This window comes from Chinchilla lanigera, unplaced genomic scaffold (assembly GCF_000276665.1).
Source record: "Chinchilla lanigera isolate Chin_1 unplaced genomic scaffold, ChiLan1.0 scaffold00151, whole genome shotgun sequence".
Lineage (NCBI taxonomy): Eukaryota > Metazoa > Chordata > Mammalia > Rodentia > Chinchillidae > Chinchilla > Chinchilla lanigera.
Genome location: NW_004955552.1, coordinates 2,355,292 through 2,378,254, shown reverse-complemented (window position 1 = coordinate 2,378,254; position 22,963 = coordinate 2,355,292). Strand labels below are relative to the sequence as shown.

The window sequence follows — 22,963 nt, the reverse complement described above, 5'->3', positions numbered from 1 at the left end:
GATCTAAAAACATCATATCACAGCGATATATGTGCACCTATGTTCATAGCAGCACAATTTGTAATTGCTAAATTGTGCAAGCAACCCAAATGTCCATCCACCGAGGACTGGATAAGAAAATTGTGGTACTTTTATAGAATGGAATATTACACAGATATAAAGAAAGATAAACTCGAGGCTTTTATAGGTAAATGGTCACAACTAGAGACCATACTCATAAGTGAAATAAATCAGACATACATGTGCAAGTACCGCATTGTTTCATTAGTGTAAAACTTGCAAGAGTTAATTTAAACTAGGAGATATGATAGACATTGTGAAATGATAGGAAAACACTCAAGGGTAAAGGGCAACTGGGATGTGGGAAAACAGAAGGGAGAGATACATACATTTTGTATGTATGTATATACAGGATAGTTAACATAGTTGTTCTACTGTCTCCTATTTCTTTGCTGAAAGAAACTGTCACTGAGTCCTTGACTGATCAATATTGCATGTCTCCATCTGTTTTCATGAGAAACCACTTTGAAGATATCAATATGTAATACAAAAAGCATTGTTAATTTCCTACCATTTTGTTTGTAACTCTGTATTCTCTGTACTGTTCTTTTGCTATTTTGTAAAAGGTTGTCTGTCTGTCAATGTTTTCCTCCTTTTATTTTTAATATTAAAAAAAAAGAAAAGAAGCCTCCAGAGAAGCTAAGGAATATCTTGTCATCCAAACCCTGAAGCTCAGCCCAGGAACAAATGATCCTTTTCACTTTCTTTTCCCACAAGGCACAGAAGTGACAGCAAGTTTAAAAATAAAGACACCAGCCTTTCCAGCTAAACTGCAGATGGCCTGTGCCAAATGGAAGGGGGCGTGTAGAGTGAGTCCCTGAAGTGTGCTCTGAAGAAGAGTGCCACAGCACTCCTTCTGTCACAGGCAGGCTGTGGCTCCTGACTCGTCAGCTCCTTTCTTCCCACACTAAGAACAGCTGCTCATGCAACACTTCTGCTTTCAGGAACCTGAACTTGCACATGCTTGGTAAATTAACCGCACCAGGTTTTCAGGCAGTGTGACAACTGAGAGAGTATCCTCCTCTAATGGCTAGCAGCAGTGATCAAGGCAAAGAGCTCTGCAGATGATTAACGTACATGGCAGATGGGGCTATACTTGCAGATAAAATGATGAGCACCTGGGTTTTTAAGTATGAAAGCGTTGGGTTTGTTTGAATGAACTCAGCACAAGGCAGAGATACTGATATGTTCACTCTTGCTGCCAAACCCAAACCAATATTTACAAACCATTCTGCTGAACAAAGTTCATTTCAAGCTGTCATCAGAAACATTAGCTACAAATTACAGAGAACCGCACTGACTAGCGAGGTCTACTGGCATTTGTATTGTATCTCCCATAAATATATGTAAGCCACCATTAAAAAGAAAAATATATAATTTTTGAATCTTAGAAGCATGAAATCTACTTAGAAGGAAAGAAGCCATGTCTGTGTTCCTTGGATATTTCTTATCCCATTCTCATCTTTTCTATGCAGTTGTGTGCAAGGTCATTGAGGGCACAAAGAAGGCTCCACTTAAACCGAGTGGGCTTGACCTTTCTTGTCCCCAGAGGCCTAAAGTTGAAATGGATGCAGCCCTCCCTCCCTTCCTAACCATCCTGACCATGGCTGAGTTCTGCTCATGTCTGATATGGTGTCTGATTTGTCTCTTTCCCATTTGCAGTCAAGAAGTCAAGATGTCAAGACCAGATGAGATCAAGCTAAGATAATTATACCACTCCTTCCTATTGATTCATTGAAAGGAACAGTTCAAGTTTGTTTAATCAATTTTGCATGCTTATATCTGGTGATCTGAACTACTACTTTGAAGATAACAATATGAAATATAACAACCATTGTTAATTTCCTATCAAAAAAAAAAGCCAAGACAAATGAGAACTGGCAAAATAATAATCCTCCTTTGTTGTACACTGTAGCAAATGAAAATATTCAAAGAGGACTTAATGGGAATGTTTAGTGAAGCCTGCTTTGTAGTCTTCTCCTTTACTTTACAGGCCACCAGGTGACAAAGAATAAACTTCTAAGCTCTACTCTGTTCTACTGAGTCAGTGGTGCTCTTCTCCCTATCCAAGTTAATCAACATGGGCCCTCTATGTAGAGAACTTTGCATCAACTAGAGAAATTTGTAAATAAGCCACCAACAAGATTAAAGATTATTATTCAAAACATTTCTAATCCGGTTCATATTTTCTGGACTCTCCACATAAAATGCCATGAATGTCACTTTCATATTGCCTTGTTTCTCTGAAAGAATGTGATAAAACAAAATGGCAAGGTGCAATAACAACCAAATTCTGTACATAGTATCTGTGTTCTCAATGTTTCAGTGTGCAACACAGAAAATGGTAAATATCTACCCACATGTACCCAAGTATATGTATCCAGTAAACATATACCCACTGTGTGTACATGAATATCAGGTATTATAAAAAATATGGTGAAAGTTTAGTTTTGTAAGTTACATTGCCATTAATACCCCTCAAAAATACTCCTTACTTCAAACACACTTTTCTTATCATTTTTGCTACTTTTGCTACTTTTCTTATCATTTTTGCTACTTTCTTATCATTTTTGCTACACACTTTTCTTATCATTTTGCTACATTTGAGTTGACCTTGCACACAACTGCATAGAAAAGATGAGAATGGGATAAGCAGTTCTAGAAGTCCTCTTTCATGAGTGCTTTTAGTTAAGTATGGCTGAATTGATTCAAAATGTTTACCTTTCATGGTCATTTTGACTTTGGGAAAGAGCCAGATGTCACATGGTGTCAGACCTGGTGAATAAAGTGGATAAAGACACACCATTTTATTTTTTTATGAGTCTGCCTTTCCATCAGATGACATTTGGCAGCAGCATTCACTGTATTTTCGATCATACCTTGAAAAGACATGAGAGGACTTCCCAAACTGCTTCAGAAAGTGGCAAGAACAATGGGATAAGTGTTTTCAAAGCAAGGAGTGGGTGTTTGGAGGGAGATTAATAGCAATGTGCCTTTTTCTGTAATTTTTCAAAAAAAAAAATTTAAATATTCACCCTATTTTTGATCATCATTTGTATGTATCAAGCTACATGTATGTATATATGTAAATGTATGTATACATACACAATAAATGCCACTGACCTAAAGAAAACCAAGCAGCAGGTTCACATGAAGTATGCCCTATTAGCATTTATTAGCCTTATATATGAATTTTGTATCTAAAGATAAATTCACCATATACGATGGTAAACTACTACTTTAGGGTTTACATATATTAAGAAGAGTATCGGATAATTAACTTTTGGTGTGTGTAAAACTCTGCAGTAATAAAAATTATGTGTGACTACTTATATGACATCTGTGCTGAGTAAGTAGTAAGACTGGGCACTGTTCTTGAACTGAACCCTCACAGTGTCCCACCAACCACAGATATAACTATCTCAATTTAGGCAGGAGGAAAGAACTCAGATGTGAGAGGCACAGCAAATACATTGTGACAGGCACCTAGGCCTCTTTATTTCTGTATTATCTTACTACCCATAAAGAATGCCAGTGACAAAGCGCCTGCCTGGCAAGCGCACAGTCCTGAGTACAATTCCCAGCACCAAAAAAAAAAAAAAGTCAATATATAAACTGAGCCAGGATGAATAGGACTGACTTAAAGGAAAGGTTTAAGGATGGTAGAATCTAAGTAGTAAACTTAAAAGCAAGGAAAATAGAGGAATTTAGAATGGGAAGTCCAAGGTAGGCAGTGGAGAGGTGGGCTGGAAAGTCACGTGAGGATCCTGACCACACACAGCTGAAGTGGTGAAGTAAACAGCAGTGGACACAGGAGGTGGGACTCCTTCCACATTCTTCATACCAGCAGAGAAAGCTTCCAGGGTGAACAACAGTGATCAGCCTTGAGACAATATTGTCAACTGGCAAGCAATAGGACCACTAATACCAATTACAACATTATGGAAAAACAGCTCACATTGTCACTAAAATTAGCCATGTCTACCTTTATTTTATGGGATACATTTTCTTCTACAAGTACTTCTTATATAAATGTTTTAGTTATCCAAAACTTTACCATCATGATTAACAGAATCTAAAACAGTAATTCCGAGGCTGGAATTTTACATTAACCTTTCAATTTTCTAAGTGAACTGCAGATGATAGCATAATCTGGATAAAAACAGCCACTGCCCTCTCCTTCTGTGTTTCTGCTTCCACCAGTGCTGACAGTGTCACCTGGACACAGTCTTTGGCTTCAACATCCAGTGAAAACACCCAACCATAATTTACTCAAGGATACTCTTCAGTGAGATCATACATAGACCAACATTATCTCCTCTTCCTGCTAGGATTGCTGCCCCCTATCAGAACGAGTAACTTCTCCTGTTTAATGGACAAAGCATTTTTCTATCTAATGCCCAATAACTGATGAATGGATGAATGTCTGAGATAACTGTGGAAGTTCCTATTTATTAAGTACTTAGTATAGGCAGGAATTGTGCCTTATGCTCTGGATATTTTATCTACCACAAAGGCTTTTATTTACTCTCAATTTTCAAACTGGAAAAGTGGCTTAAGGACGTTTACTGAGTTGTCAGTTGGTACACAGCCAAGAAACAATTGAGCTGGACTCAATGCTTAGTACATTATTGTCTGAATTTGCTGATTTCATCCAAGTCCTGAAGTTGCATTCTGAATAGTCAACATCACACAGAGGCAAAGTACACATTCTTGATTTGTTTTTTCCTGAAAAATGACCAAGCAATGATAACTAGTAAATTTTAACAGGTCAGACCTATTGACCCAGCAGAATATTCATTAAAAATCCTTACAACTGCTATTTCTGTATGAAGCTATCTCACTCCACTTTATGCCACTGTGCTAAATTATAAAAGGCATGCTCTGATTTTCAGGTCATTATTGGTTGTTCCACCTAATAGGCTGGTAACATAAGAACATTACATAATAATAGTAAAAGGAATACAAAGAACAGAAAAAGGGGTACTGTAATCTATAGCCTTTTGTTAGCTCAAATCTAGTAGAACTCCCTAGCACAAATGTACTAGGTAATGTTATGGTTTGTGTCTGGGTATCCCCCTAAAGCCACATGCAGTCATGCTGCAGGCTTTCAGTTTTGACTGACTGGGTGTGAGTGCTACACCTGCCCTGGGGCAGACAGTTGCATATGTAAGGGAAAAAGGCTTGCTCTTCCCACTGCTCCTCCATTTGATTCTTGCTGCCTTTGCTGTTTTCTGCCACGAACTATTTGTGCTCTGTCATATGCCCCTCTGCCTTGGAGCCAGCTAAGTATGAACTGAAACCTCCACAAACTAAACTAAATAAACCTTTCCTTCCTTCATTTTGGGTGTTGGGTATTTTGTCTCAGCAATGACAGAAAAGTAACCAAGACAGGTAATATGATAGGAAATACTAACTTTTAAGTATAAAATTTAAATTGGAAATATCTGTAGAGTTGAAACCTTCCATTTATTCAAGGTTGAATTACCCATCACACCACAGACATGATGTAAGAAAGACAGCAAGAAGTAAAACAGAAATCTGAACTGAACAGAGACAAACATACTTCATGGAAACCTTGGAGCTGGGTGTATGAAAGGCTGTTCTTGCAGGTTTTGATGCCCCCAGGGCCAGCTGACTAGGAGACCAGAGCAGAAAATCAATGATATGACCACAGCACCAACTGGGTTGGTGCCTTACACACTCTCAAGTTTTCTACACCCATCCTTTCTATAATTAATGAAAATTCTGATTAATCTCAGAACCTTCACACAGACTAACACCAGATATGATCTTTAGAGCCGCTGGACTTTGCCAAAGCCAGTCTTCATAAGCAGTGCCCACAATTTCAGAAGATATGACCAAAACAGGGTGGGAGGAGTATGGGCCTGCAAGAAAGACTTCAATCTTTTTTTTTTTTTTTTTTTTGTCTTTGTGAGACAGGGTCTCACTATACAGTTCAGGCTGGTCTTGAACTTGTAACGACCCTCTTGCCTCAGCCTAAAGAGTGCTGGGATTACAGGCATGCACCACCATGCCCAGTGACAAGACTTCAATCTTTTTAACTGAATCAGCTTGACTCTTTTTCAAACAGTACTCCACTGCAATTTGTCCAAAGTGCTGAACTGACACTGACCTTCTATTGTTCCACATGCTCTAGATGCTCTTCTGTCTGATCTGCTGTCAGGCTGAGGTTTCTGCATCTGTAGAACAATGTACTGAGAAAATGCCCACAAGGCTTGACATGTTGCTTATTAAATCATTTTTGATGTACTGAGTGGACACAGACCATACTGCAAGGCAGGTACTTAACATGCCTCTGAAAACTACTAAACAGTCCTTTGAATAGAGAAATTAAGAAAAAAAATTACCCATAGCAAGGCTTAGGGTCAGTGAAATACTTGCCTGGCTAACTGAATTAATCTAGAGTATATCAACTTATCCATTTTATCCAATGCTTATTATAAACTACATTAATGATTCCCAAGTGAAAGCATATACATATTACACTGAAAGGCAGTCGACAGTGTTCAAGGAATCTTTTTAATGTCATGAGTTAAATAGGGAAAATATATTACCTACGTGACTTGACTCATACAGAAAATGAGATCTGTTCAGTTTTACTCAGGGACTAAAGCAAGAACCCAAACGTATTTAGGTCAGGATACTTTCTACCCCAACCTGCTTCCCTGATAGGCAATAAAGCACACATAATACTTAAGAGTGTGGCATTTGAATTCACACTAATGAGGTGAAAACCTTGGTTCTACCACTTACTGTTGTGAGCATGTACAAGTTGCTTAGCTTTTGTGCCTCAGTTTCCTCATATGTAAAATAAAGATAATAAGAACAACTACAACATGACCACCATAAGGATTACAAGTTTAAAAATCTGGTGGCAAGTACACAGTTACCCTTCCAAAAATGGTATGTCATCATTACTATGTGGGATGATTTTCTGTGAGCCTGTCTGACAGGAGAACTACATATCAACAAAGATGCAAAGTACCAGCTCAAATCCTTTGCTATGTGACACTAGGAAAGATATTTTCAAATACCTTAATTAAAACTATAATATACAGATTCTGGAACTGGAGGGAGGTATTCCTACTGGCCTTGAAGAAACAAACTACCACTTACGTAAAAGAACTGTGGCAGAACTATGAAACCTCAAGGTCTGAGGACGGCTTCCAGTAAAGAATATGTGGAGCCTTCAGTTTAATTTTGCCAACAGCAAGAATGAACTTGGTGCAGATACTCTCACTCCAGCCCAGCTGACACCTTGAGCCTCGTAAGACCTTCAGAAGCAAGACCTCTGGGTTGCCATTTACATGTGAGACATGTTCAGTTTCCTGACACAGAAGCTATGAGATAATAAATATGAATTGCATAAAAAATGCCAAACATACCAAATATTCTGTAAATAAAGAAAGACAAGGAAAAATATCACCCATCAACTTTCTGTGCTAATCCACTGTCATTCTGGACTTTCTTTCCTAGTCTTTCTTTATCCATATGATTTATTGCATAGTGAATGAGACTATGTGTACAATTCACAACTTGCATTTTTTCTTACATTGTAAGCATTCTCCCATGTTAGTAATATATTCTTTGCACTTATTATCCTTAATAAATGCAAATTTCTTATCACGAAGGTAAAGTAGACTGGGGAGGTAGCTCAATAGTGGAGTAATTAATTACCTAACACATGCAAAGACCTTGGATTCAATCCCCAGTAAAACACACACACATACACACACAGAGAGAAGGTAGAGCAAAATTGTTTAATCAGGCTACTATGGTACTGTTGGACATCTGCATGGCTTTCAATATCCTATTATAAACAAAACACTATGATCAGGATATGCATTTGTATGTCTTTACTTTTGAACCATATTTTAGATTAGTCCCTAACAGAGGGTAATCTGATAAAAAATTATGTATCTCTAAATATAATAGTCTCTCTAAGCCAACTTAAATGATAATAAACAATTACAGTACTAACTTTACGGCATTCTTTTCAGTACTGGATATTTTAATTTTTTAGAAAAAGATGGAAAACGCTACTTTGAGGTTTTAACTTATATTTCTTTAGTTACCAGAGCAAGTTTAACATTTTTTGTTTGCCTGTTTTAATTTACTGCTTACTCTTTTAAAAATTATTTAAAAATGTCTAACTTCTCTTGGACTCTCTTTCTTTATAATGTACAGATTATTTCATACTGCCCAGTCATGGTAACTGCTCTATCCATACATATACTGACACAGAATGACCAATTCAGCTTTCATGGTATGTAATCATTCAAGGACATGAGTAGTTCTGCAGCTGTGGGGTGCAACAAAAGCGCATATAACCTATCCTCATGCACATCCTCCTGAAAAATATACTGCACAAAGCAAGCACTGTTGCCTTGTTATCAACATTAGTACTTAGGAACTCAGCTTACATACCACAACAACCTGCTAATACCAATAATTGTGCCTCAATATCCTCCGCTGTTTCATTAACTTGTCTAGTTGTAGTGATAGCTGTAGTGCTAGCTACGCCACCTTTTAAACTGTAGCTTCTTCTGAGAGTTCATGACAAATGCTCTTAGCATTTAAATCTTTACCAATAATGGACTTCTCAGTTTTAGCAATCCAATTAGTCACTAGAAATGATGCCATCTGTAAAGACACATTTGATGCAGTCATGCCTTGAATAATTACTTCTTTTTAGACAGGGAAATATATATATATATATATAGCTGGGATAATTGTACTACTAATTTCTATTGCTTCCTTGAAAGGAACATTTGATACTTAATTGTTTGATCATTCTTACATGTCTGCATTTGTTTATCAGAGAAACCAATATGAAGATAACAGTAATACAGCAACCACTGTTAATTTCTTTTCACCTCTTCTGAAATTCTGTATTATTTCCATTGTTTTTATGTTGTTTCATTTATGTCTGTGTGTTTGTTAATGTATTTTGGTTCTTTTATCTCTAAAAATAAAATTTAAAAAATAATTACTTCTTTTCTTTGTGTTCATCACTTTTTCTTTTCTCTTGACAAACTGTAATGTTTGTGCTTTAATGGAAGATATTTGGTCTTCATGTGGTAAAGCAGACTTGAAGGATTCATCCCTTCCTTAAGCAGCTGGTCACCACGTTATACAAAGCAGGATGAAGAATGTGAGTCACCTACTGCAATGAACCCATGACTTAAGTAGCACTTTTGATATTTTCTTTTAAATGCAGTGTTTTGTTGGCAGCCTTGGATCTTTGGATCATTGGGTCTTTCTCCTTTCATAAAACAGCTTTTCACTGACATTTGTTTCTTACTCATTTTTGTTATGGTTAGCTTGTGAGCTTACCAAACCCGCGACTGAAAGCAGTGTGCAATATAGAAAAGAGCAGCAGATGGAAGTGGTAAATAACGTAATGGTCGGGCCACATACAAATGAAAGTAAGTGGCAGATTCTGACTTAAAGTTTGAACACCAGATGCAACTGTAAAATAGAAGTGCATCAACTCACTTGTCACTATAGACTCCCAAGACATATAGCCTAATTATCATTTGCCACTCACAGACAGGTTTTGATATGAGTCTGCAAGCAACTGATGTATTATAGTTTGTGCAGTCAAACCTCTCTGCTAATGTGAATCTGTGTTTGTAGCTGCCCTGCAGAGATAGCATCACTGCCTCTTATGGCTAATATCTAGATGCCCTCCAAAACTCATGCACACACAGATGGGGCTTTTGGGAAGTGACTGGACTGTGGGTGTGTGAAAATGGAGTAAGGGTGTGATAAATGGATTAATCTACTGATTGCTTTAGCGTAGTTCTAGATATAGATAATGGGAGGACCCACCTTGGGTGTGGGTGGCACTAACCAATAGGCTTGGGATAAAAAGAGAATAGGAGGCTTGCTGCTTCCTACTTCTTGCCTGCCCGGCCATAGATGGTTTCTCCTCTACCATGCCCTTCTCTCTGCCACCCTGCCTTGGAGCCAGCTGACTATGGACTGAAAGCTCTATAAACTGGGAGCTACAGTAAACCTTTCCTCTTTTAACTGTGATATCAGGTATTTTGTCCCAGCAACAAAAAGTAACTAAGACACCACCTCAACTCTACCTCAGATTAGATTCTCATAAAAAGCATGCAATCTGGATCCCTTGCATGGCCAGTCAGATATGTGCTCCTATGAGAATCTTTTGATGTCACTGATCTCATAGGAACAGAACTCAGGCAGTAATGTGAGCAATAGGGAGCAACTGCAAATACAAAGGAAGCCTCACTTTCTCACCTACCACTCACCTGCTGCTATATGGCCAAGTTCCTAACAGTCTGTGGCCTAAGGGTTGGGGACCCCTAACCTATAGGATTAAAAAGAGAACAACTATGAAAAGCTACAAACAACTATGAAAAAGTTACAAAATCACTATGAATGAAAGTTATTTCCTTAATAGCTACAAATAACAAAAATAGTTTGGTCTAGAACTTATGAATCACCATAAAAATTAAATCATCTGTGGATAAAAGAACCTATACAGGATGTGAACGTGGTCCTAGATTCCTGTTTCTGATGAACTATCACATAGTTCTTGCTTACAAACAGAACTATGTGGAGCTAGAATACAAATAATTTTTACTTTTCTGTTATTTAGAATCTATTCTGATAATATCTAAAAGAGCAGTTCTACAAAATTGAAAACAAGAGTCAACTGTGAAAAGCACCCCATCTCTGCTGAGGACAGCGACTTGAGTAAGAAATTGCCTCAGAAGGTGCATGTGACTGTATCACTTCATCACTGGTTTACAATTACTTAGTTAAAAACAATGAAACATTGGATAAGTCCTTGAGCAGCATCAAGAAAGCGGTCTTTGCTTATTGCACTACACAAAGGGAGAAATGTTATATACCAGTGCCCGTGATCCCTTAGGAAACAAAATGCTGCGCTCAAGGACTTGTTCAGTCAGTTTATTCTCTAAAAAAAAGCAGTGAGTCAGATCACTGGGATAAGGGTTAAGAAGTGAAACAAATGCCAAATTAGAAACTGAAATCAAAATTGTATCTTATGGGAATATCTGGGAGCAACTTTCTGCAGGAAAAAATTTTTTTTGTTCTCAAGAGTCATTTTATGAAATTATTACTTGAACAATATCAAGCTTATCAGCAGAAAAAGTTTTTAATGATAAACACTAGACTATCCTTTCAATAACAGTACCAAGGTTGGGATGGTAGAGCCACATCTCATAGATGACAGCACTGCATATGTTTGGTTCTGACCAACTCTATGACTGTGAATTCTGTGCCCTGGCTGCAGCCATTCACCAACTATCAACCAGGGCAGCAGAGGCACTGACCAACTGACCAACCTGATATGCAGAAAGCCAGTGCCCAGGAGAAAAAGGTAAGCCTGGAGGCTGGTAGATCCAAGAAGAAATTAGAGACTAGCAGAGCTAGCCTACAGAAAAGCCCAAAGCTATTGTAAACTACAAAAACAGTGTGGGGATTTACTCCAAAGTGACTCCCTCATGGCAGGCTAGACTTAGAAGAGAAATCCACAGCAGCACCTGTCATGTTGGAGAGGGTTTATACAGGAGGCATTCTGGGAAGGGGTTAATTGTTGACTGAGCCATAGAATAACTGCAGAACTATACTTCAGGGTTTTCAGTGTTACCCACCACAGTAACTGGTGAGAGACAGTTATAAGAAACCTGCAGAGACAGTGCAGGCTACACACAGACCCCTAAGAAGTTTAAGCAGGAAGAACATAGACCCTGACCTCTGTGGTGAGAAACCAGGCCCAGTGAATGTGGCTTTCAGAGGCACTGGATCTGAAGGTATAAGCATTAAGTTCAGTGATCTGTTTGAACCCTCACCCACTGCCAACATCCAACAAAGACCAGTGGTCTGACTGCTTTCCCTATCTACTAATGTGACCATGGACACACTTTGCTTGGATGACTGCCATAGTCTGGGGAACAGGGATGGAGTTAGGGGAGACCACCTCATAAACACACAGCACCTAAAGCTAGGAGAAGAAACTCTGATTTACTGGATCCCAGGACCACAGATCCTACAAAGAAACCATTCATTTGAAAGTACAAAGGAATTTTTTAAACTCATTTCTTTTTTTCTATTTTTTTTTCCTTTTTCCTTCATTAATTAGTTTTTTGGGTGTTTGGGTATTTCTTTTCCTTTTTCTTTCTCTTCTTAATTTTTTCCTTCTTATTTTTCTTTTCTTTTGCTCTTTTTCTTGTTTTTTTCTTTTGTGTAATTCTACTAATTTCCTTTTACTCCTAGTAGCATTCTTTAGTCCACTTTTTTCTCTTCATATTACATTGACTAATTTTTCAAAAACTACTTTTTTTATTCTACCTTTTTCCACTCCATCTGTACGAGTATAACAATTAAGCTTTATTAACATTTAGATAGTAAGTTAACTCTATGCTATTATTGTTGAATACTTTCTATTGGTATTGTTAGTAGAGGTATAGTTGTTTCACTTAGTAGGTATTTACTATGTCAATATTTGGTTTGCCTCAGTGTTTATATTAGTAATTACAGATATCTCTTCTCTGGTTAAAGCTGGTACATTAATAGTTCTTAGGGTACATTAATATACAGTTTATCTTTGACACTATTATTGTTGCTGATTTTATCGTTATTACCAGAGTGGCATAATTGTTGCTACAAAGTGGTTTTCTCTATATGCTAATACCTGGATTGTCTCTGTGTCATTAAAACTACTGTGCCCTATCCTCAGAGAACCGGGTGCTGGGTCAGTTACACTGCCCCCTCCCCTTAGAGATGGTTGGATCTTGGGACAGTGGCAAAGGCACAGCCAAGCCCAGAGTGCATTATTGAATAGCAGACACTAAATAAAGAGGTCTCTATACTAGCAACTGAGATAAACAAGGGAGAGGGACAGAGAATGAAAAGGAGACTGGTCTGCAACATTCCAGCTTCCCCAGATCCACCACTAGGTTCTCATCACATCCTGTCTTGACTAAATGGAAAACCACATAAGTAACTATATAAGCCAAATGTGTATTCACAGAAAAAAGAAAATAATTCAGCATCTTCTTTGCCCCTCATCAGCCCAGGTTCCACATTTTCTGCTAAGACAGCCCACAGCCCTAGCACTCAGCTCCATCTCTCCATGTTTTCCCTGGAAGAGCACATACAGCCTTTCTAGGCAAGGCAATGAAGGCCTGGCTTCTGTGTATTCCTTGTCTCAGATGCCACTGGAGCCACATGTGGTAGACTGTCACAACAGACTTCTCTGTGGCCTTTCTGATGACAGGGAGCATACACAGTAAAATTGCTAATCAGCTGATGGCTACATAAATATATCTTCTATATTATATAATCGATCTTTTACATTTTCTCTCTACTTGAAGAAGTCTGTGTTGTGCATGTCTTGTAGCATTGCTGCTCTGTGCGTGAGTGTTGAGGGGTGCTACGTGCACGTGTGTCATAGTAGTAAGGACTTCCAATACCCCTCTTCTAAAGGCCACTCAGCTCTAGAGTATAGTTCATGAGCATGAGCTCCACACAAAAATAGTGGGTTCTTGCTTAGAGTGTAGGATTGCTTTCTCTTCAAGTGGCCTTGAATGTGGGCCAGACAAACATGAGGGAGAAAAAGAAAATATCTCTGTGCACTTTTGTCTTAGATGTTAAGTGTCATTGGAGAGTCCCTGACTGCTGACTACCAAGTGACAAAGCTGCTTCATAACAATACTTAAAAGAAGTAAGAAAAGCCAATTAAATTTTAAAGAATCACTATAACATGGTACTTTCCCCAACCTGTCACATCTATATAAACAGTATCAATGGGAGAAAAAAAAATTTTTTTAAAAGCAAACAATTATCTTGCTTTGGCATCAAAGTACGTAACTGTATTTTGCTAAACCTATGTGTAGGGAAATGGTTTACCTTCCAGCATTTTCTGCAGACTGTTCCTCATGACATGGATGTTCTCTATCCCGATAAACTGAAACTTGATATTGGAATAATTGTCTTCATTCTCATAGCCTTTCCCTGCAGCACGATTTGCCATTGCATTAAGCTGCAGTAGTCAGCAAAACAGAACAGGCATCAATTACATTCAGTGCACCAAACAACGAAAACAACTTATATTCACAGAAACATTCAAAATGAAGTACACAAGCACAATATGATTGAAATCTCTGGGACATTATGCTAAACTTTGTAGCTTCTGGCACTCAGGTTAAGCTTATATATAATAGCATGAATTTGTTTCTCAAGTGAGAAGCATTCCACAGATCAACTCTCCTGGAGATGCCCCTAGGCAGTTCCCTCTCAGGGATGCCAAACAATGTGGAATTCTGTAAAAGAGCCAAGTTGCTCCAATTTAATGCTACACATAACAACCTGCAGGTTGGAAAAAGAGGATCAGCAGACATAGTTGTCAGTATCAGGCTCAGTAAGTTATGGTATCTTACAGTATGATACTGTCAATAACCACGCTATCAATTATGAATAGTTACATCATTCTAATGTGCAAGGGTCCCTCAGATATCCAATTAAACCTTGAGTAGGAATCACTGAATAAAATGAAGAGAGGGAATGCAGATCTTGAGACTGCATTCAATCTTGAGACTTTTCCTCCAGCTGCCTTCTTTAAATCTAGACACCTAATACATGTTTTATAAAATCATTTTCAATACCATTTTCACTAACTGAGAAGTTAGAGACCTCAGTACAAACTGAGTTAAAGGATAACGGACTCTGAAAAAATTTATTAAGCCCAAACTCTGGCCTAGCCCTGTGTAGTAAGATTACGAAGTAGGCAAGTCTTGGGAAATAGATTTGTAGAACGGAGAAGATTTGTAACGGTAATGTTACACTCTTCTGTCTGACTAAGCAGGTCACCACTACTCTACTCCCCTGCCACAAAGGGGAGGGCAGCTATCCCAGGCAGAGAACCTGCGCCAAGACCTCCCACCCAGAACAAATATCCACTGTTCAGAGCAGAGTGCAAAGCAGTACTTTTCAAAAAATTAAGCTGAGTTAAAAGAGCTAAACTATGTTAAAAACACAGATACTCTGTGACCCAGATCTCCTACTTCTGAGATTTTGACAAAATTAAAAGTACCACCACACAATGTCCAAGAAAGTCTAATGTGATATTTTTATAATGGTAAAAACCTGAAAACTCATGAATATCTCAGTAGGACAATGACTGCATAAATTATGATTTATTCATAGCCTAGATCAGGGCACAGCTTCACACACACATACATATGCAAATATATATATGTGTGTATAACATGTATTTTCATACACATATATCCTATACATACATACATATATAAAAGCTATAGGATACTCATATAGTAACCTATTTTAATAAAAGAAACTAACTTAAGATTATATATATAATTATGTTTATGGATAGTCATCAAGCAAAATTAAATGTATGGAAGAATATACCAATTTGGCAATAGTTACAGCAGAAAGCAGATGCCAAGTGGCAGGGGAATACTATCCTTGTTACTGTAGATACTCCTGTATTTCAGTGTTACAAAGAACATATGGGGCTGGGGATTTAGCTCAGCGGCAAAAGCGCCTGCCTGGCAAGCGCAAGGTCGTGAGTTCGGTTCCCGGTACCGGAGAAAAACCAAAAAAAAAAACAAAAACCAAAAAACAAAAACAAAAACAAAGAACATATGTTATCTTCGTAATTTAATGAATAGAAATAAAAGAGCAGAGGGCAAATCACTGTCACAAGGGCTCACATCACAATAGCACCCCTGCTCCCTGGCTTAGCAAACACAGCATCATCTGGGAATGCCTCAGGATGCTGTCCCAGTGTGTAGCAGGCCTGCCTTTTCTTCTGGATAAGTCATAAAAATAAAGGGTTTAGTTTAATCAAGAAAAAATTACACAGTATATCTTAAAGACTATTAAGGTTCATATTTTGTAAAGCTTAAATATTTTAAGGGGAAATTTTTTCAAAAATTATAGGCAGTGTTCAGAATTATGTATTATAAAATTATCACTTTTTCATATAATTATTTTTCAAAGCTGTTGGCTTATCCCTTAGAATAAGTTTCATAAAGCAAAACAAATTAATAGGATACTTGCAAGTATCTTTACGTTACATAAACTTTGTTTATTCTTTATCTTGAATAATTCAAGTTGGACCAACTTACCACATAGCACAGAAATATTCTTTGAAAAATATGTAATAAATAAAAAACAAAATACTGTTATTATTATTACTATTACTTTAATAATTGAAACATAATTATGATTAAGACTATGCCCACACTTTAAAACAGATGATTACCTATAATGAAAGAATTGATTTGCAGTCTTACTTAAAAGCAAAGTACCAAACACAAGAAAACCTCCTGAAAGCCATTATGTACTTCACATAATGAACAAAAGATGGCACTATTTAATCTACTGTCCAAAATAATTTTTCAGGACTTTCACCTATTTTAAAAAGATCTATTACAATAATGTGGCAAAAGCTGAACCCTCAAAGAAGGAAACATCATTTTACAATAAACACCTAAAAAGTTATCCTACATTACGTATATATTATATACATGAAATTCATATGTAATATTTTATACTTAGTGGAGAATGAGAAGAGGGGTAGAGAACACGAAGGGACCAATCAGTCTCCCTGATGGCTACATCCCTCCCCTCATTGATGACCCTCCCCCGAGGCACAGGAGGGATGCACTGATTGCCAACCTAGACATAAACGACTAAGTAATGAAGTGAGAAGCGAGTAGGACGACACTGTAAAGAAGTAGAATCAGGGGCTGGGGATTTAGCTCAGCGGCACAGCGCCTGCCTGGCAAGTGCAACGTCGTGAGTTAGATTCCCGGTACCGGAAAAAAACCAAAAAGAAGTAGAATCAGATTCTCCTAATCCTCAATCAAACCCATGAAAACTCAGTCAGTGCGTATCTTCTTATCAGGTTAGGAGGTCAGCCTGGTCCCTATCTTCGTCTTGGCATCTGACATTTCAGCACTTAGGTTATATACCTGAATAATGATGGAGCCTGATCTGACACTGTTGGGAATGACAATAACAGTTGATCTTTTATTGCAGGAGGATTGGGATACACCCTAACATAGATTGGCAAACGACAGCCCTTTTCTCCCCCTCTGTATATAACTGGTTAAATGAAGAACTGTAATTTGTGATACACATGAGATGAGATGATTTTATGAGATTTTATTCCTTGCAAGTACTGTCTACAACTGTGGGTCAAAATATTCTTTTCCCATTCCCATAGGTTGGGTCAATTTCATATTCAGATAGAAAATTTTTACCAATCTTAATTTAAAATTTCAACCCATATATGATGCAAAGCAATCTCTTTCCCCCATTGTGAACTATGTGGACTTGTGATTATTTTGCTCTGGGACTTTCTCCCTCCTCTCTCTCTTCTAGCCTCTGTGTAGTGAACAGGGTGGGGTGGAGGAATCAGGGAAAATAAATAGCTCTGTGCAAAGCTAGGCAAGGTGGCAATTCCTTCTTCATCGGTTATCACCTCTTCGCTGGTTAACAGTAACTGGCCATCTCTCCCTGCCCCGATGGGTAAATACACAAATGCAGACTCTCCCAGGCATGAATGGGGGTTCTTAGAGGCAAGGAGCACACATTTCCCTGGTGTGGAAAATGCACCTTGGCATGAACTTATTCTGATCCCCGCACCATCATTTGCCACTAAACAGCCTAGGGACCCCTAGTGTCAAGGCATCCCCATCTTTGCCCTGACAGAAAGCAGAAGTGCTGACTGCTCCACAGGCACTATATGGTGCCATCTCTTGTATTCCCTTCCTTCTGGTGGCCAGGGATGGCTGTCAGCAAGTCTGATGCCCATCTGATGTTAAAATAAGATGCAAGATCCCCTCTTTCAGGCACCTCAGCCTCCGCAACAGTATTTCCCAAATCCCACCCTCCTAGGGCTCAGTGAGTTGACACCATCTAATCACCAATTCCAGCAAAAAAGAAAAACACCCATGCAACATTCCACCACACCAACATGTGAAACTTGAGGCCGTTACCACAAAATGATCTGTGGGCTTGAGCACCCTCTGAAGCAGGGGCCTGTCAACCTGGGCCTTCCCTTCACATCTCTACACCTCCTCCACAGTGACTGGTATTCACAGCACAGCTCAGAGCCTTCTTGTTCCTCTGGCTACGGCCTGACTTTGATGCACTCATGGTTAGTTCTCCAGCTTCACTGGGTGTGTACTCAGCTCAGGCGTGGCAAGCTTCCTGAGCCTTATGGTGGGGACAAGGTTCCACTACAGATGCTGTATAAACAGAAAAGCCACCACCATCAAACACAGCACTGGCCTTGGGGTCAGATAAGCCTGGATTTCAATATGAGTTCTGCCTTGAACTGTGTGATCTTGGCTGATACTTAACCTCTTTAAACCTAAGCCTTTATTCATGAAAAAACAAACCAAAACAAAAACCTCCTACTTTGCTGGATTCTTATACGAACTAAATGAGAAAGCATTTGACAGTTTTAAAAGCTCAGCAAAATCCCAAAATACTTGTTAAAGTCATGAACAAGGTAGAGATAAAATTAGTTAACCCTCATTTTACAATTCAACAAATACTGCATCAATACTTTCATATTTTCTTTTTCTTTCCTTTTTTTGAGGAGAACGGTGCCAGGGCTCAAATCCAGGGGTACTCTACCAACTGAACAGTATCTCTAGGCCTTTTTCCAAGACAGTTTTGCCTGGGCTGGCCTCAAACTTGCAGTCTTTCTGCCTCAGTCTCCCAAGCAGTTGGGATTACAAATGTGCACAGTTTTGTATTTTACTCATGCAACAAACACTAGCAATAATACATCACTTCAAGGACAAAGTTTTTTGAACAGAAATTTCATGCGTACTTGAGAGCCTCACCGCCTTCACTTCCCATCACTGTAACCTCAATGAACAGCTCTGGAGGCTTCATCTGAAAGGCAGCTCTGGAAGCTCCCAGGCAAGGCTCGCCTTACTCAAAGGACAAGAATCATTAGGGTACCACATTGTTCTTTTTAATTAAACCTGTAAGTAAACCTGGGAAGTGCCCGTCTGCTATTGTCCACACTTTCTGTAGCAAACACCCACTTAGTCTCCTGGTTACCAAGGAAGCCTAACATGCTCTGGAACAAAAATCAACAGACATGATCTTTACAAGAAGGAAAGCTTGAAGCAAACAGTTTAAAAATCATGTGAAGTGTATGCATATGGATAAATATGAGAAGAGAGGCACCAATTTTCTCTAATGTATCAGTGTCAAACTTATCACTGACAGTAAATATATTAAGTGCTGAATATGCTCTTCAAATCAAATCCTTTGGATTAATTTGTTTTAAATCTAAAATATGCCTGGCCTTGAAGCTGCCATATTCTAGGGAAGGCTTACATAACACAGTACCAATTTGGATCACTGGTTCCTAAATTAGTAAGTGAATTTCTTTGTTTTATTTAAAGCTATAAAAATTGGATAGGAAAAGGACTTTCTAGTCTCAGTAAAGCCACTGTCTTTTCTTCCTTTCCTTTTTTTATCTTCTCTTCAGTGTATCTGTCTAAGAACTAGTGATACATTCAATTATCTGTTAACTGTTAGTAAGTTCAAAGCAGCTTGCCTTATTTATAGAAAAGATATAAGGAAGGGGAGGGAAAGCAATCAGGGTTTGAAGGAAAGAGTTAAAAAAGCATAAGCAAGAGTAAAAAAGCACAAATTGAAATAGAATGGTGTCTTCGTTACTTTTCTCTCGTTGCTGAGACAAAATACCCAACGTCCAAAATGAAGGAAGGACTGGTTTATTTACCTTACAGTTTGTGGAGGTTTCAGTCCATACTTGGCTGGCTCCGAGGCAGAAGATAGCAAGCAACAAGAGCAAAGGGAGGAATGGCAGCCGAACAGCAAACAGCCAGAGCAAAAGGGAAAAATGGCGGCAAGCAGCTTCTTTCCCTCCCTTACATTGTAAACAGGCTACCCCACCTAAGGGGCGTGTAGCTCTCACATAATCTCCATGCCTTCCTCTTCCACAGGCTCAGGACTTATAAAAGTAAGCACCCTGGCTTCCTGCTGAGTCACTTAGCCAAACCTCTAGACTCCCCAAGTTGACACAGTGTATCAACCATAACAAATGGTAAAAGAGAGTTTTTGGCACCTTTCAAGTGAAAATCTTTGAACTGAAAATCTATTTTTGATCCTAAGTTCAAACTCCTCTCTGTGTGCTTTGAGAATTTATTTAAAAGGAAGGGACAATTTATATACACTCTATTAAATATGAACGTGATGTAGCCCTAATACCGGTTTCATACTGATCTTCATGACTGGTTCACTGACCTGGAAGCTGAGAGACACTCCATTCTCACTACTGCACCCACATCTACCCTACAGTACATATGACCAGAAACAGATGGAACTGTTCCAAGGTCAAGCGCATCAGCAGGACACTGATCTTATGCTAGGAAAACATCATAGTAAATGATTCTGGACGAGAAGCACAGCATTTGAGGAAAGAGACTGACAGCAGTGAAAATTATCAAGGTCTGAGTAGCTACACAATACAGCATCCAGTTCTCACAATGCCCATGAGTACAGACTACAAGTACCTATTTTTAATACTATGCTTTTAAGTGATTTTTGCTATTGGGCCAATTCTTTTTTCTTCCTACTGTAATGTTTTCATACTTACATTTTAAAAATGTTTCACTAACATATAATTCACATGTCATACCATTCACCTACTTAAAAGTGCAAAATTCAGTGGAGTTTGGTATATTGACATGGTTGTGAAACCATCACCATAATTTAATTTTAGGATATTTCTACTGCCCTCCAAAGAGAAATCTTCTACCATGAGCAGTCACACTCCATTTTTTCCCTTTCCTTCAGCCCTACACAGCAGTTTATTTCCCATCCCTATGAATTTGCCTATTCTAGACGTTTCATGTAAATGGGAATCTTACAATATAGAGTCATTTATAATAGACTTTTTCACTTAGCCTAACAATTTCAAGGTTTACTTAGGTTGTAGAGATTTTCTGGCCTTTCTTATATAGATATATACTTTCACTTCTCTTGGTATATATGCAGGAATGAAATTTCTGGTCATATAGAAATATTATATTTAACATTGAGGGTCCTTTTTCTCTTTTAATCTTTTTATAATGAAAAAATTCCAACTGCAATTTAAAAAGTAAGAAAGTTCATAAAAAATCTATCTCTCAACCAACGGGAAAAAACCACTGTTACTAGTTTGGTATATACTCCCTCCATTTTCTTCTGACAGGGTCATACCATGCAGTTTCTGTACCACACACTTGTTTAATAGTATGCCTGGGACTCTTTTCCATACCCAGATGCAAAGACGGAGCTAAGATGCAACGTCCTCTCTAATGAGTCACAGGACTAGTTACTTTACCACTATTGTCTAAAAATTACACTGTCAAATATGGTACGCTACAGGGCATTTCATTCTGCTATCTCATTTTGTGCTACATATTCGCCACACTTATAGCTTATATTTATTTCCATGCCTTCACTGCCACATGCCCTTGGGAACTCCATTTGTTAACTGGCTTTGAAAGAATTAGGTGTAAAAAGCAAAATGGAAATTGCACCCAACATTCACTCTCCTTTAAAAAAAAGTTAGGTTGAGTGGGAAGTAAGCGTAAGATCAATTTGGCTTACCCCTCAATGACTACTTGTTAGGTCCTACTGGATATTTTATTACATCAGAAAATTAATACATTAGTACATATGTAATTATAAGATATTTTCTAAGAAAAGAAGAGTACAAGTCTTCTACCTTCCCAAATCCTACTCCCTTCTCTATAGAATTTTAATTAATATTCATCTCTTCATATCTTTTTTTACATATCTTTACATATTTTTATTAGGTTTTCTAATAAACTACAATAAAATATGTATTATTTTATGACCTTATTTTAACTTAACGTTATGTTTTATAGATCTTTCCAAACATTAGTACAGGTCACCACAAGTAGAATTTGGAAAAGTATAGCAAAATACCTACATAAACAGAATTGCTGGGGTTCCATAGTGAACTTCCTATTGTCACAACAGAGAGGGACGTTTTAGAAACAAATCACATAACAATTGGGTATATTGAGGAGAACAACTGCTAAACTGAAACCACCTTCATTTACTGTGTGCCATATCATAAGCCCAGCACAATGTTACACGGAGGTAAAATACAAAATATACTTGACATGGTCCACCCCTTCAGGAGCTTAGCACCTTCCAAAAGCAGCCAGCAGGGCCCTCTGCAGATGGAGCAGCAGGAGCCAAGTGGTAGCAGGTTTATTAGGCTGGGCTCCAGTTTCAGGACTGAGTGACATGCACTGGAATGGCAATACTTACTTTAGGTCGAGTGTCCACAACATAAATAAAGTCACTTCCTGGATTGGCTTTCCTGATGGCCTGGAGCATCTGCTCATCCTCCAGGCACCGGGCACTAAAACCAGACAGGGGCTGGCTGCTCCTGCAGATGGAGGCCTGGGGGGACAGGACACAGCAAAATAGCACTGTCAGGTGACAATGTCCTATAAAGACCCCTGGGGAGTCTCTGGAACAAAGAGCCCCTGGTTCACCTCTGCCCCACACCGGCTTATGAAAACATAACAATTTCTGGCAACTGAGATTTATTTATTTTTAATTCAGGTCAAAGAAACCACTACCTGGGCAAGCAGTACAAAAACTCCTTCTGTTAAGATACTAGGAATGTACAATGATATTTAGATAGGATTTAAATTATAAAATTTAAAGCTACTTAAATAACCGGCTTTCCTTTTCATCAATATGGTTTCATTTTTCTACTGAAAGAGCAAAACAAAATAAATGACTATTCTCCTAAAACTTACAGGATACTATT

General features: G+C 38.3%; 1 protein-coding gene across 2 annotated transcripts in view; it reads right to left on the bottom strand.

The window, feature by feature from the left end:
• Positions 1–22,963, bottom strand: part of Mtmr7 (myotubularin related protein 7) — a 113,983-nt gene that overhangs the window by 34,325 nt on the left and 56,695 nt on the right. For both annotated transcript variants that reach the window (XM_005412210.2, XM_005412213.2), the window contains exons 6-7: positions 22,453–22,587; positions 13,993–14,125 (exon numbers count right to left, since the gene is read on the bottom strand). In XM_005412210.2, the coding sequence (XP_005412267.1) occupies positions 13,993–14,125; positions 22,453–22,587 (268 nt within the window). The remainder of the gene's footprint in view (positions 1–13,992; positions 14,126–22,452; positions 22,588–22,963) is intronic.